The following is a 12675-nucleotide window of genomic DNA, read 5'->3' as shown; positions in this document are numbered from 1 at the left end:
GCTGTTACCATGAACTTTTGTTCTGAGTTATATAGTCAAGAATATATGTGTTTCTTTTTTTCCCCATATTTATTAACTTGAGTATTTCCTACTTATATTTCAATTGTTTTTTTTTAACTTGAGTATTTCTTATTTACATTTCGAGTGTTATACCCTTTATGTGTTTCTTAAAGCGAATTATAGACTTAGTCCCAATATCAAGAAAAAGAAAGTTACAATTTCAATTTAATTTATAACAAAACATAATTATGATAATATCTTATTCAAATCGAGGGATTTGAGACATGTAACAGAGAAGTGGGCCTAATACATACTTAAATAACTCTAAAAATGAAACCTAATTCCCATGAATTGCAAACTTCCATCACAGGTTTGAAGCTAAAAGCCTAGAACAAGAACCACACTAAAAAGAACACCAAGCAATTCCTGAAATTGTGGTAGTTCTGATACACCTAGTCTTCTCTCACGAATCTTCTCATCTTTATCATTTCAATATACATCTGTAGGTAATATGACTTTCAAATCAGTGACTAGCTTTTAAAGTAACTTCAAAAACTGAGAAAGAAATGGATTACAAATAATACGTATGTGAGATTATTCTCACAATAGCTTCATAGTCTGACGCAGATAATAAAGTCCATCTTGAAACTGAGAGTATTAAGTCCCCAAGAAGTCACACAGATTTACAATTCATGATAAGAAGGAAATATACAATATTGTAGTAATCATATTGATTTTCTAGGAATATGAGGAAAAGGATAAAGAATAAAAGACAAGAAATGAACCAGCTAAACTGCTTTGATTAACATGTGGTTCTCTTTAAGGTTCTCTTCACAGCAACTTTGACATCCTTGTTCCTGAGGCTGTAAATGAGAGGATTCAACATGGGAACCAAAAATGTGTAAAATACTGAAAAAAATTTTCCCTGACCTACAGTCTCAGCAGATGATGGCTTGACATAAGCAAGGAGCCCAGATCCATAGAAGAAACTAACAGTTATAATATGAGACCCACAAGTGCCCAAGGCTTTGGACCAACCCTTACCTGATGACATATGAAGGATATTGAAAAGGATCATAGCATATGAGACCAAGATAATGAGACTACATAAAATGATAGCTGTACCCACTACAGCAGTACTCACAAGCTCATTGACATAGGTGTTACTGCAAGAGATCCGAAGGACAGGGAAGATGTCACACATGTAGTGATTGATGATTTTGTTATTACAAAAGTTAAGCCTAATCATTAAGCCAGCAAGGACCGAGGCACTAGAAAACCCTATCAAATATGATACAAACATCAGCAAACAACAGATCTTAGGTAACATGATAGCCTTGTACAGTAAAGGCTTACAGATGGCCACATAGCGATCATAAGCCATGACTGTCAGCACATAACTCTCAGAATGGGCAAAAAAACAGAAGAAAAACAACTGAGTCATGCATCCTGAAAAAGGGATAATATTCTTCTCTGAAACAAAACTCATCAGCATTTTGGGGGTAAAAACAAATGAATAACAAAAATCAATGAAGGACAGGTTGAAAAGGAAAAAGTACATAGGAGTGTGGAGATTTGCATTTAAGATGATAAGACTCATTAAGCTCAAATTACCCACCACTATAGCAGTATGGTTCAGCAAGAATAGGAAAAAGAGGGGCAACTGAAGTTCAGGTTGGTCTGTCAGTCCCATAAGAATAAACCCAGACACTGAAGAGTCATTTTCTGTAGCCATTTTCTTCATGGATGGCCTCTGTAAGAATAGAAAGTCATACTACCAAGCAATTCATCTTTGGCTCCAGAGGCATAAGCTAAAATTAATGGCTTATAAGTTTGTAACAAAAGGGCATTCATAATTTTCATAACTTTCAGTTTCAAGATACATAGTCGAGGCAAGGACAGATTTGTGCTTACCTTTTTTCTCCTGGAGATTCTTTGTGATCTGGATCTCTTAGATATGTTCTCCTTGCTGTACTGAGAGGGCCAAGCACTCAATAATGAAAAAAAAAGTTATAGACATCAGGACAAATGTATTTATGAATTCCCAGAAAAGGTACACATGGAATTTTTGTTTAAAGTTTTCTCAACAAATTTCGTTTCACATATACAAAATAAATAGCCATCTTATGTAAGTCTCTAAAGCTTTGCCTCAGTCAAATGAGAATATCTATTTCAAGGCCAATGTTTCTGAGAAAATTCATTAGAATCACAGGAAATTATTCTCTTCTTTATGATTTCCTCCCTATTGGATGTGTGCCTGGAGAGTCTTAATTAGTAACTTGTGCTTGCATTCAGTGCCACAGAACTAACGTTAGATCTTTGGAGATTCAAAGTTCTAGTCAATTTGTTACTTCCCACCAGGGTAACCTAATCCCTTTGACAGAGTTAAGAGTGTTCCTTTCTGTGCTTTTCCTGTATGCATTGTAAAACTCCATGAGAAGAGTATTCAGGAGCATTCTCATCTGCCATTCATACCATTCTGATTGCAGTAATAAACATCCAACCAAAGGTTTAACACCATACAAAAAAGTTCTACAAAGCCTTTGAAAGGATAGGAACAGTCCCTCAAATCAGCCTGAGTTTTACTTGCTATTCCACCTCCTAACTCTAAAAGTGTAGATTGCCTGACCTTTGATTATATATAACTATAGCTGCATATTTTCTGCAAGCCTATGAAATGGGGGGGAAGGGACTTGAGTTTTGGACCAATGGTATTATAAAATTCTTGCTTATAGAAGTCTGTTAGAGCTAATTATGTAAAGCCAATAATACAATTATTAAACAAAATGCAATGATATCTCATAGCTGTTATGACGTTGATGCACATAATGTTAAAAATGTATATTTCAGACAATGGGTAAATGTTTGCTCCCTATCATGTCTCATAGTCTTCTTGTTCAATACATCAAAATTCTCACCAGGTCACAACTGAGTGAAATACACTTTTATTGTAGTGCTGGTGCCCTGTGTAGAAAAGAATAAGTAGTGAGCTTGGCTCCTTATTCAATCCCAGCCTCTCCTTCCCATCTCCCACAAATGTCAGTTCAAGCCAATCAAGTGTCTTTAGAGATTGTCAAATGTGCTATGGATACCTCTGGAGACCAGAAAGTAAGATTCTGAAATATAATGTTTTGACATGGAAACTACATTGAAAAAGGAACACTGGAAGAGTGAAAAAATGAGTGTCAACAATAACAATCTGTGTTTTCAAACTAGAGAAGAATGAATATCAAGGAGAAGATAGAGACATAACACTCCCTATTTCTACAAGAAATTAGCACATTCTCCACCAATTACTTGCATTATTCACATTTCCTGAAGAAATGAGTGAAATTTTCTAATATTTTTTAGTGTTCTATTATTTGCAATATTCATATTTGTCAGTTTTTAATTTTAATCATTTACTGGATGATTATTAAAATCTTGTTCTATTTTTCTTTGTGGTTGTTTTTTGTTTTTGTTTCTGGTTTTGTTTTTGTTTTGTTTTGTTTTGTTTTGTTTTGTTTTGTTTTGAGACAGATTGTCTCTGCAAAGCTTTGGTTGTCCTGGAAGTCACAGAGATATGTTCCCTACCTCTGCTTATGGAGTGCTGAGATTAAAGGTGTATACTACCCTTTTTTTTGACTGGAATGTTTTTTCAAAATGTGTTAATGTAGTTGTCTATTTTTCTTACATACCTACTATTAACCTTTTCTCTTACTTTTTATACAATGAAACAGAATCTGAACACTCTAACACTATTAGTGATACTAAAAATGCTCATAATATTTTTTCCATTTTTATTAAATTGGGTATTTCTTATTTACATTTCAAATGTTATTCCCTTTCCCGGTTTCCTGTCCATCAGACCCCTAGCCCCTTCCCTTCCCCTTCTGTAAGGGTGTTCCCCTCCCCATTCAACCCACCTTACCGCCTCCCCAACAATTCCCTACACTGGGCGTCCAACCTTGGCAGGACCAAGAGCTTCCCCTTTCACTGGTGCCCCAACAAGGCTATTCACTGCTACCTATGCAGTTGGAGGCCAGGGTCAGTTCAGGTATAGTCTTTTGGGTAGTGATTTTGTCCCTGGAAGCTCTGATTGGTTGGCATTGTTGTTCTTATGGGGTTGCAAGCCCCTTCACCTCTTTCAGTCCTTTCTCTAATTCCTCCAACAGGGATCCCGTCCTCAGTTCAGTGGTTTGCTGCTAGCATTCGCCTCTGTATTTGACATGTTCTGGCAAGTTCTTATTCTTTTTGTAGTTCTTTGAATACTTACAAGTAAATTTTAAATACCATGAAATGTAATTCCCAAAACTGAATTTTATTGAAAATATTTTGCATCTTTTCTTTTTCTTCTTTTATATCCAAGTTCGTTTTTAAACTAACATTTTATCCTATGAAAGTTTCATTCATTTATACAATATGTATCTATATTAAACTGCTACTACTTTTCTCAAAATATACTTAATATTCCAACTCATCTTCCTTCCAGTTTTATGTCCTTTTATTCATGTACTTTTAGTTTCAATTAATAACCCCTGAGTCGACTTAATGTTGTTCATATATATGGAGATATCCCTAGGGCATTAGGAAGCAACTGGGTGGCCACTCCTAAAGAAAAGTACACATTTTCCCTTCAACAGCCATCAACGGCCAATAATTCATCAGATAGGCATGTGATATCAGGTGCACTCCTTCCATCCCAAACACAAAGAAATGAAAATAATCATTTGAATTGTATTTGTTATAGTAAAAATTAGCAAACACAATTATTTACGGACAAATTTCACTACTAAACCATATCCTGCATATTTAATCACAAGGGTATACCAAATTTAATATCAGAGATATAAAGTGCAGTTCACTTAAATTTATTTTCAGACTAGTAGTGAAAGAGTGTTGTTAATACTTTTAATTAAATATCCTATTAATGATTTATGCACAAAAGGAAAGATGTTTAGTAGTTATCTGAGGGCAGAGTAAAACTGATAGGTTTTCCCCTGACATAAAACAGTTTTTCTCGTCACTTAGTTCTTGTTCCTATCATTTTCCACATTTTTTATACTGTGGATGGGGGTAAGTTTGCATTCATGCAAAAACAAGCCATAGTGCATGTGTGAAAAACAAGAACAACTTGTAGAAGTGAGATGTCTCTATCATATTACCTACCAAGTCATTTCTCAGGCCGCATGTTAATAATGTAAATGTAAAATAGACAAGCAGGAAAATAATATAGACAAGTAAGGAATATGATCAAGATAACTGAAAGTTTGAAAGTTGCTTATGTAGACTTTCTATACTACCTAGTGCTATGTTGAAAAGCACCTAAAGATGGAGGAAAGATGGGGTCAAGAACTCATGAACTCAGGGAAATGATGTTGACTGGTTATCATGGATATAATGGCTTAAATTATCTAACATAAGGATCTTTTTGTTATTCATCTATTTCTTTCCTTAACATTCAGTCCTGTAATGTCTATTTTTGGTTGTCCATATGACCACATGTGAAATATCTAAAATCTCAAGAGTGAGTGGGTACAACTGTTGAGACATTTTGTTGCTTAATGAATCATTTCAAGTACAATGATCCACTTAAATTCCAACTCATTGATATACGAAGACACGCCTTTAATCAGCTTTCATCTGGGCAACTCTATTTGCTGGAAATCTATACAAAAGGGGAAGAGGGATGCTATTTCTTTTTGTTTGCTTCCTTCTGCCCTCACTACCAAATCCATTCCTTCATTGGCCTTAGACCCTACTTCTGGGAATTCCATATATACTTAAAACCAACTGAGACATCTTGTTTCATGGACTTATTAACTACTGGATTCTTGGAATTTCTGAACATAGGTTGTCATTGTTGGATAAACTTGTCTGCAGTGTGCGTCTATGTATGTACGTATGTATGTATGTATGTATGTATGTATGTGTGTATGTATGTGCATATTGAGAAATTTTGTTGCTTAATGAATCATTTCAAGTACAATGAACCACTTAAAATCCAAATCATTGATATATGAAGAAACACCTTTAATCAGCTCTCATCTGGGCAACTCTTTCTGCTGGAAATCTATAGAAAAGAGGAAGAGCAACATGTGTGCATGGGTTGTGTAGGGAATCACTTTGCCTGTTTCTGAGAAAGGCTGCCTCTCAGGCACAGTCAAGTCAGGCCAAGGTCTGCTGGCAGATTTCCTGGCCTTATGATGCAAGAAACAATTAGAAGTGGTACACTTAAAGTTCAAGGGGAGGAGCTGAATGTTCTGCTAATCTTGGAGGAAGGAACAAGAAGCAATAGAGGGGCCTCTGGTCTGGGTAGGTACAGATATTGAATGAATATCAGCCACTGTCTCTGTTGGCTTATGACTTTTTTCCCACATTGCTGTAAAGTCTATAAAACCTAAGAGAATAAAACTTGGGGCTGATGTAGCACTGACTGGACAGTCCTCCCATTTCTAAACTTTGACTGTGCGTCTTCTTTTCTGTCTTTTCTATTCCCCATCAGTGAACTGTTTGACATCATACCAGACAGACAAATGTGTGTGTGTGTGTGTGTGTGTGTGTGCGTGTGTGTGTGCGTGCATGCTTGCGCACGCGCGCGAATGAGATAGAGAGATTTGTTTTATAAGTCATGTTACTCTAAAGAACCATGACACAAGAAGGTAATGGCACACACCTCTAATCCCACCACATTTAAAGCAGAGGCAGGCAGGATCTCTGAGTTTGAGGCCAGCCTACTATAGCAAGTGAGTACCAGGACAGTCAGGGCTACACAGAGAATCTTGACAAGTACAAAAGCTTATTTGTACTTAGGAAGTAAATACTTCTCTTTATTTTCCACTGAGAACATGTTTTACTAATGTTTCATAAAAATTATTTCATATATTATATGCGTATATAAAAGTATGGTATTACTTTGGTTACAGTTAATAAATGGACAAAAGATAGAAATCCAAAAAAAAAATCTGAAAAAAATACCATGTATTTCTTACCTTTCCATGTGAGCAATTGGGTAAAAACACTCTCATAATGCAGAAAATATTGTAGTAATAATTCACCATTAAAATAAATTCAAATGTTGAGGTCTCTGTTACAAATACATTAAATTAGGCTGATAAAAGTTTTTAAAGGACTTTTTATCTAAACCCACATTTAAAACAAAATCTCTTGAAATTCTTCACATATTAATATAAAAGTCACAGCTGAAAATTTACTATACCATAAAGAGGACATAGCCAATAGTTTGCCGATATAGTCTTAAAAGTGAAGCATTGCTTCATGAAAAATGCTCACAATTCTCTGGATGCTTGTAAAACTCACCATGTTGATGAGGCAGTGCCCTAGAACACATTAGCATGGACACATTCTGGAAGAAAGTAGAATGCTGAGAGCTGACAGGAATTTAGACAGAGCACCTCAAGTGGGCCACTTTGATGAAAAATCATGCTTCTGTGGCTTCCTCAGTGAGGTACCTGACTGAATCCCATACTCCTATAAGTAACTTCTTGTCTAGCTCTATGTAAATAACCAGAAAATAGTCATTATTTCACCAAGCCAGACGTGTTCCATATTATTTCTTTGGTTTGACATCTGGAATAAATGAATTTATTATTTTCCTAGGAGAACTTACAACATTCACTGAGAAGCATCTGCCCATAACTCACTTATGGTTGTGATGAACCTTCTGCCCAGCAGACACTATCAAAAAGCATGACGGAGTGAAAATTTCTATTTGTATATTGCAGGAATAAACAAATTTCTGTCCAAGCAAAGATGTAACATAAAACAGAGTTTTTAAAGTTTGGGAATAGATAATGAGAAGTAGACATTTGTTATGGAATAATTTTTTAATTGAAAACACAAAGCCATCTATAATTATATCCCCAAGCATTAAGCAGGTTCTGTTTTTCAGAAGTATCTTCATCCATTTTATTTTTATTTTTGCAACATAGAATGCATTTGAGGTAGCACAAAAAATAACCTAGATTTTAACATGTATTTTCAAAATTGATGATTTGTGATATTGAGCAGAGAAATAGGCCTAACACTCAAATATCTATAAAAAATAAAAGCTTATTTCAATAAATTACAGACTTCTATCACAGCTATGAAGCTAAAAGCCTAGACTATGAATCATTCTCAAAAACACACTGGATACTACCTAGAATTTTGTGAGGTATGCCAGGCCTACAATCTTCTCATCATTTCTTTTATAAAATATAGCTGTATGTCATAAGACCATCAAATCAGGAAATAGTTTCCAAATGTTAGAATTACAAGAAATATATGTGTGAGATTACATAGTGCATTACTAGCATAATTCTAAGCCTAACAAGTCCCAAAATAGGCAAACACATATTTACAATTTATAAGGAGAAGAAAAATGATATAGTAGAAAAGATGTTGACTTTGTTGAAATATAAGGAGGAGAAAGAGAAGAAGGATAATGAAAATTACCCAGCAACGCACTGGGACATGGCTCTGTGAAGCACTACTGGTTCCATTAACTTGTGATTCTCTTCAACGTTTTCTTCACAGCAATTTTGACATCTTTGTTCTGAAGACTATAAATAAGAGGATTTAGCACGGGCACCAGACATGTATAAAACACTGTTAGAAATTTTCCTTGGCCCACAGTCTTAGCAGATGATGGCTTGACATAAGCAAGCAGCCCAGATCCATAAAAGAGGCTAGCAGTGATGATGTGGGACCCACAAGTGCCCAAGGCTTTGGACCAACCCTTACCTGAAGACATATGAAGAATATTGAAAAGGATCAGAGCATAAGAGATTAAGATAAGGAGGCTACATAAAATGATAGCTGTACCCACCACAGCAGAGCTCACAAGCTCATTGACATAGGTGTTCGTGCAGGAGATCCGAAGGAGAGGGAAAATGTCACACATGTAGTGGTTGATGATGTTGCTACGGCAAAAGTTGAGCCTAAACATAAAGCCTGTGAGGATCATGGCACTAGCAAACCCCATCAAATATGACATAAACATCAAAAGACAACAGATCCTAGGTAACATGATAGCCTTGTACAGTAAAGGCTTACAGATGGCCACATAGCGATCATAAGCCATGGCTGTCAACACATAACTCTCAGAGTTCACAAAAAAGCAGAAGAAAAAAAGCTGAGTCATGCATCCCTTGAAGGAGATGGTGTTCTTCTCTAAGAAAAACTTCATCAGCATTTTGGGGGTAAAGACAAATGAGTACCAAAAATCAATGAAGGACAAATTGAAGATGAAAAAGTACATCGGGGTGTGAAGGTTTGAATTCAAGAAAATGAGACTCATTAAGCTCAAGTTTCCCACCATGGTGGCTGTGTAGTTCATCAAAAACAGAGCAAACAGGGGCAACTGAAGCTCAGGTTGGTCTGTCAGTCCCATAAGAATAAACTCAGACACTGAAGAGTCATTTTCTGTAGCCATTTGCTTCGTGGATGGGCTCTGTAAGAATAGAAGGTTATACTACCAAGCAATTCATCTTTGACTCCAGAGGCATAAGCTAAAACTAATGGCTTATAAGCTTGTATCAAAGGGGCATATAGCAAGTCGTGCAAAGATCTCCAACTATTCATTTCAATTCTGAGGAGCCCTTATTTCTCTTCTATCCTTCTAATAATGTGTGTATATGTCCAGAAAGCATGCATTTTTAATATAATTCCATCCCATTGCTTATTCTTTACTAACAAATAAAACTGAAAAGAGCAATGTGCAAGGACATTTACACATCATTCATGATTTTCATAACTTTCAGTTTTAAGAAACATAATTCAAAGAAGGATAATTTTGTGTTTACCATTGTTCACCCGGAGCTTCTTCGTGTTCTTGATCTCTTAAAGCCTTTCTCCTTACTCTACTGAGAGGACCTAGTATTCAGTAATTAAAAAAAAAGTTATAGACATCAGCACAGATGTATTTATGAATTCCCAGAAGAGGTACATGGGGAATTTCTGTTTGAAATTTTCTCGACAAATTTCATTTCACATATACAAAGTAAATAATGTAAGTCTCTAAAGCTTTGTCTCAGTCAAATGAGAATATCTATTTCAAGGCCACGGTTTCTGAGAAAATTCATTAGGATCACAGGAAATTATTCTATTCTTTATGTCTTCCTCCCTGTTGGATGTGTGCCTGGAGTCTTAATTAGTAAATTACATGCATTCAGTGCCACGTAACTATCACTGGATCTTTGGAGATTCAAAATACTAGTCAATATTTTATTTCCTACCAGGGTTACCTAATCTCTTTGTCACTTATGAGTGTTTCTCTTTGTCCTTTCCGTCTGTGCTTTGCATATTAGTCAGAGTTCTCTAGAGTCACAACACTTATGAATAGTCGCTATAAAGTAATGGAATTTGTTATGATGACTTACATTCTGTTGTCCAACTCCCCAAAAATGGTCAGCTGTGAATGGGACGTCAAAGGATCTAATAGTTCCTCAGTCCCACAAAGCTAGTTGATTCTAACAGATGTGCTGGCAAGTAAATGCAAGCACGTGAAGAGCAGCAAATCTTCCTTCTTCTAATGTCCTTAAATAGGTCTCCAGCAGAAACTGTGGCCCAGATTGAAGGTGTGTACCACCGTGCCTGGATCTGGGACTTGTTTTGTCCCAGGTTGACCTTGAACTCAAAGATCTTCTTGCCTTAGTCTCCTGAGATTCATAGCCATTATGGCTCAAGATCTCCATGCCAAGATCTAAGTCAGAAACTTGTATCTCCCAAGCTCAAGATCGGGATCACAGGTGAGCCTTCCAATTCTGGATTGTAGTTCATTCCAGATATAGTCAAGTTGACAATTAGGAATAGTCATTACACTTTGTAAAACTGCATAAGAAGAGTGTCGCAGGGCATCCTCATCAGTCATTCATAGCTTCCCTCGGGCACCTCTGATTGCAATAATACACACCAGATCACTGATTTATCATTATACAAAGAAGTTCTACAAAGCCTCTAGAAGAATAGGGACAGTCTCTCACATCAGCCTGACTTTACACTCACTCCTCCACTTCCTATTTATGAAAGTGTAGATTTCCTTGACTTCTCTTTAAATATAGTTCCATCTGCATATTTTATGCCTGCCTATGAAATAGAAAAAGAAAAGGGGGGGCTTGAGTTTTGAACCAATGGCAAAGTTATTGCTTATAGAAGTCTGTTAGAGCTAATTACATAAAAAACAATAATAAAATTATTAAATGCAAGTGATATCTCACCACTGTTATGAAGATGATATACATGATGTGTGTGGAAAATGTATTGAACATAATGAAAGACACTGGTAAATGTTTGTTCCCTGATCCTGTTTTATTTTCTTGTTCAGTTTCATCAATGTGTTCTAGCCTGGTCACATTTGAGTGAAGCACACTTATTGTGTTGCTGTTGACCTGTGTAGAAAGAATAAACAGCAAGCTTGGCTCTTTATGTCATGTGAGTCTCTCCTCCCTACCACCCACACATGTCAGTCGGAGCCAATAAAATGTCTCAGGCGTTTTCAAATGTGTTATTGATATCAATAGAGAACAGAAGGTGAGACTCTGAAGTATGTTTTGACATGGTAACTAGATTGAATGAAGAACACTGGGAGAGTGAACAAATTTGTGTCAACAATAACATTCTGTTTTCAAATTAGTTAAGAATGAGGAGCAGATAGATTGAGATATAACACTGCTTACTTCTGTAAGACACTAACAAATTCTCCACCAATTGTTTGCATCATTCATATCTCCCTGAGAAATGTGTGAAATTTTCTAATATTTTTAGTGTTCTATTCTTTGTAATTTTCATATTTGTCATGGCTTCTTATTTTAGTCATTTTATTTGATGATTACTAACATATTCTTGTTTAAGTTTTCAAGTTCTTATTCTTTTTGTAATTTTTTGAATAGTTACAAGTAAATTTTAAATGACATGAATGTTAACTCCAAAAATTGAATTTTACTGAAAATAGTTTGCATCTTTCATCTTGTTTTTATCTCAAAATTCTGATATAAAATAATATTTTATCCTATGAAAGTTTCATTCATTTATACAATGTGTATCGATAATATCAATCCACTAGTACTGCTCTCCAAATACACTTAATGCTTCAACTTCATCTTTATTTGGTCTTATATCTTTTTATTTATGCACTTTTATTGCTACTAATAATTCCTGAGTCCACTCAATTCTACTCATATGTATATGAGTATATTGGGTATCCACTAGGGCCTTAGGAACCTATCAGTTGCCATGTCTAAAAGAAAGCATAGACTTTCCCTTCAATGGCCATCACTGCAAATAATTCATCAGATAGGTGTATCACAAGAGGGACACTTACCCCACTCCAAACACATACAGAAATGAAAATAATCATTTAAAGTTTATTTATTGCAGTAAAAATGAACAAAGAACAAATTATTTTTGCAAAAATTTCACTAATAACTCTTATGTTGCATGTTTAATCACAACAGTATACCAAATTTGATATCATAGATATATTTACATCACAGATATAATGGGCACGAAAACTTATTTTCAGACCAGTAGCAAAAGTATTTCATTAATAATTTCAATTAAATATCCTATTTAATGATTTATGCCACAAGAAGAAAGATGTTTAATAATTCTCTGAGGGTAAAATAATAGTGATAGTTGTCCTCTTCACCTAACACAGTTTTTCTTTTCACCTAGTTCTTGTTCATATTATTTCCA

The 12675-nt window shown here is 35.4% G+C and overlaps 2 protein-coding genes across 2 annotated transcripts; both read right to left on the bottom strand.

Moving 5' to 3' along the window:
- Nucleotides 1-802: 802 nt before the first annotated feature.
- On the bottom strand, nt 803-1744 carry Or8c9 (olfactory receptor family 8 subfamily C member 9). The gene has a single exon (NM_001000964.1). The coding sequence runs from the start codon at nt 1742-1744 to the stop codon at nt 803-805; it is 942 nt and encodes a 313-aa protein (NP_001000964.1).
- A 6738-nt stretch (nt 1745-8482) lies between these two features.
- Or8c19 (olfactory receptor family 8 subfamily C member 19) lies at nt 8483-9415 on the bottom strand. Its single transcript, NM_001000443.1, has one exon. The coding sequence runs from the start codon at nt 9413-9415 to the stop codon at nt 8483-8485; it is 933 nt and encodes a 310-aa protein (NP_001000443.1).
- Between the last annotated feature and the right edge of the window lie 3260 nt (nt 9416-12675).

The sequence above is a fragment of the Rattus norvegicus genome, chromosome 8 (genome assembly GCF_036323735.1).
Source record: "Rattus norvegicus strain BN/NHsdMcwi chromosome 8, GRCr8, whole genome shotgun sequence".
NCBI lineage: Eukaryota > Metazoa > Chordata > Mammalia > Rodentia > Muridae > Rattus > Rattus norvegicus.
This window is presented reverse-complemented; position numbering and strand designations above follow the sequence as displayed.

What these genes read in the sequence shown, in the direction of transcription:
- Or8c9 (NM_001000964.1), bottom strand. Translation starts at nt 1,744, where the DNA reads ATGAAGAAAATGGCTACAGAAAATGACTCTTCAGTGTCTGGGTTTATT.
- Or8c19 (NM_001000443.1), bottom strand. Translation starts at nt 9,415, where the DNA reads ATGGCTACAGAAAATGACTCTTCAGTGTCTGAGTTTATTCTTATGGGA.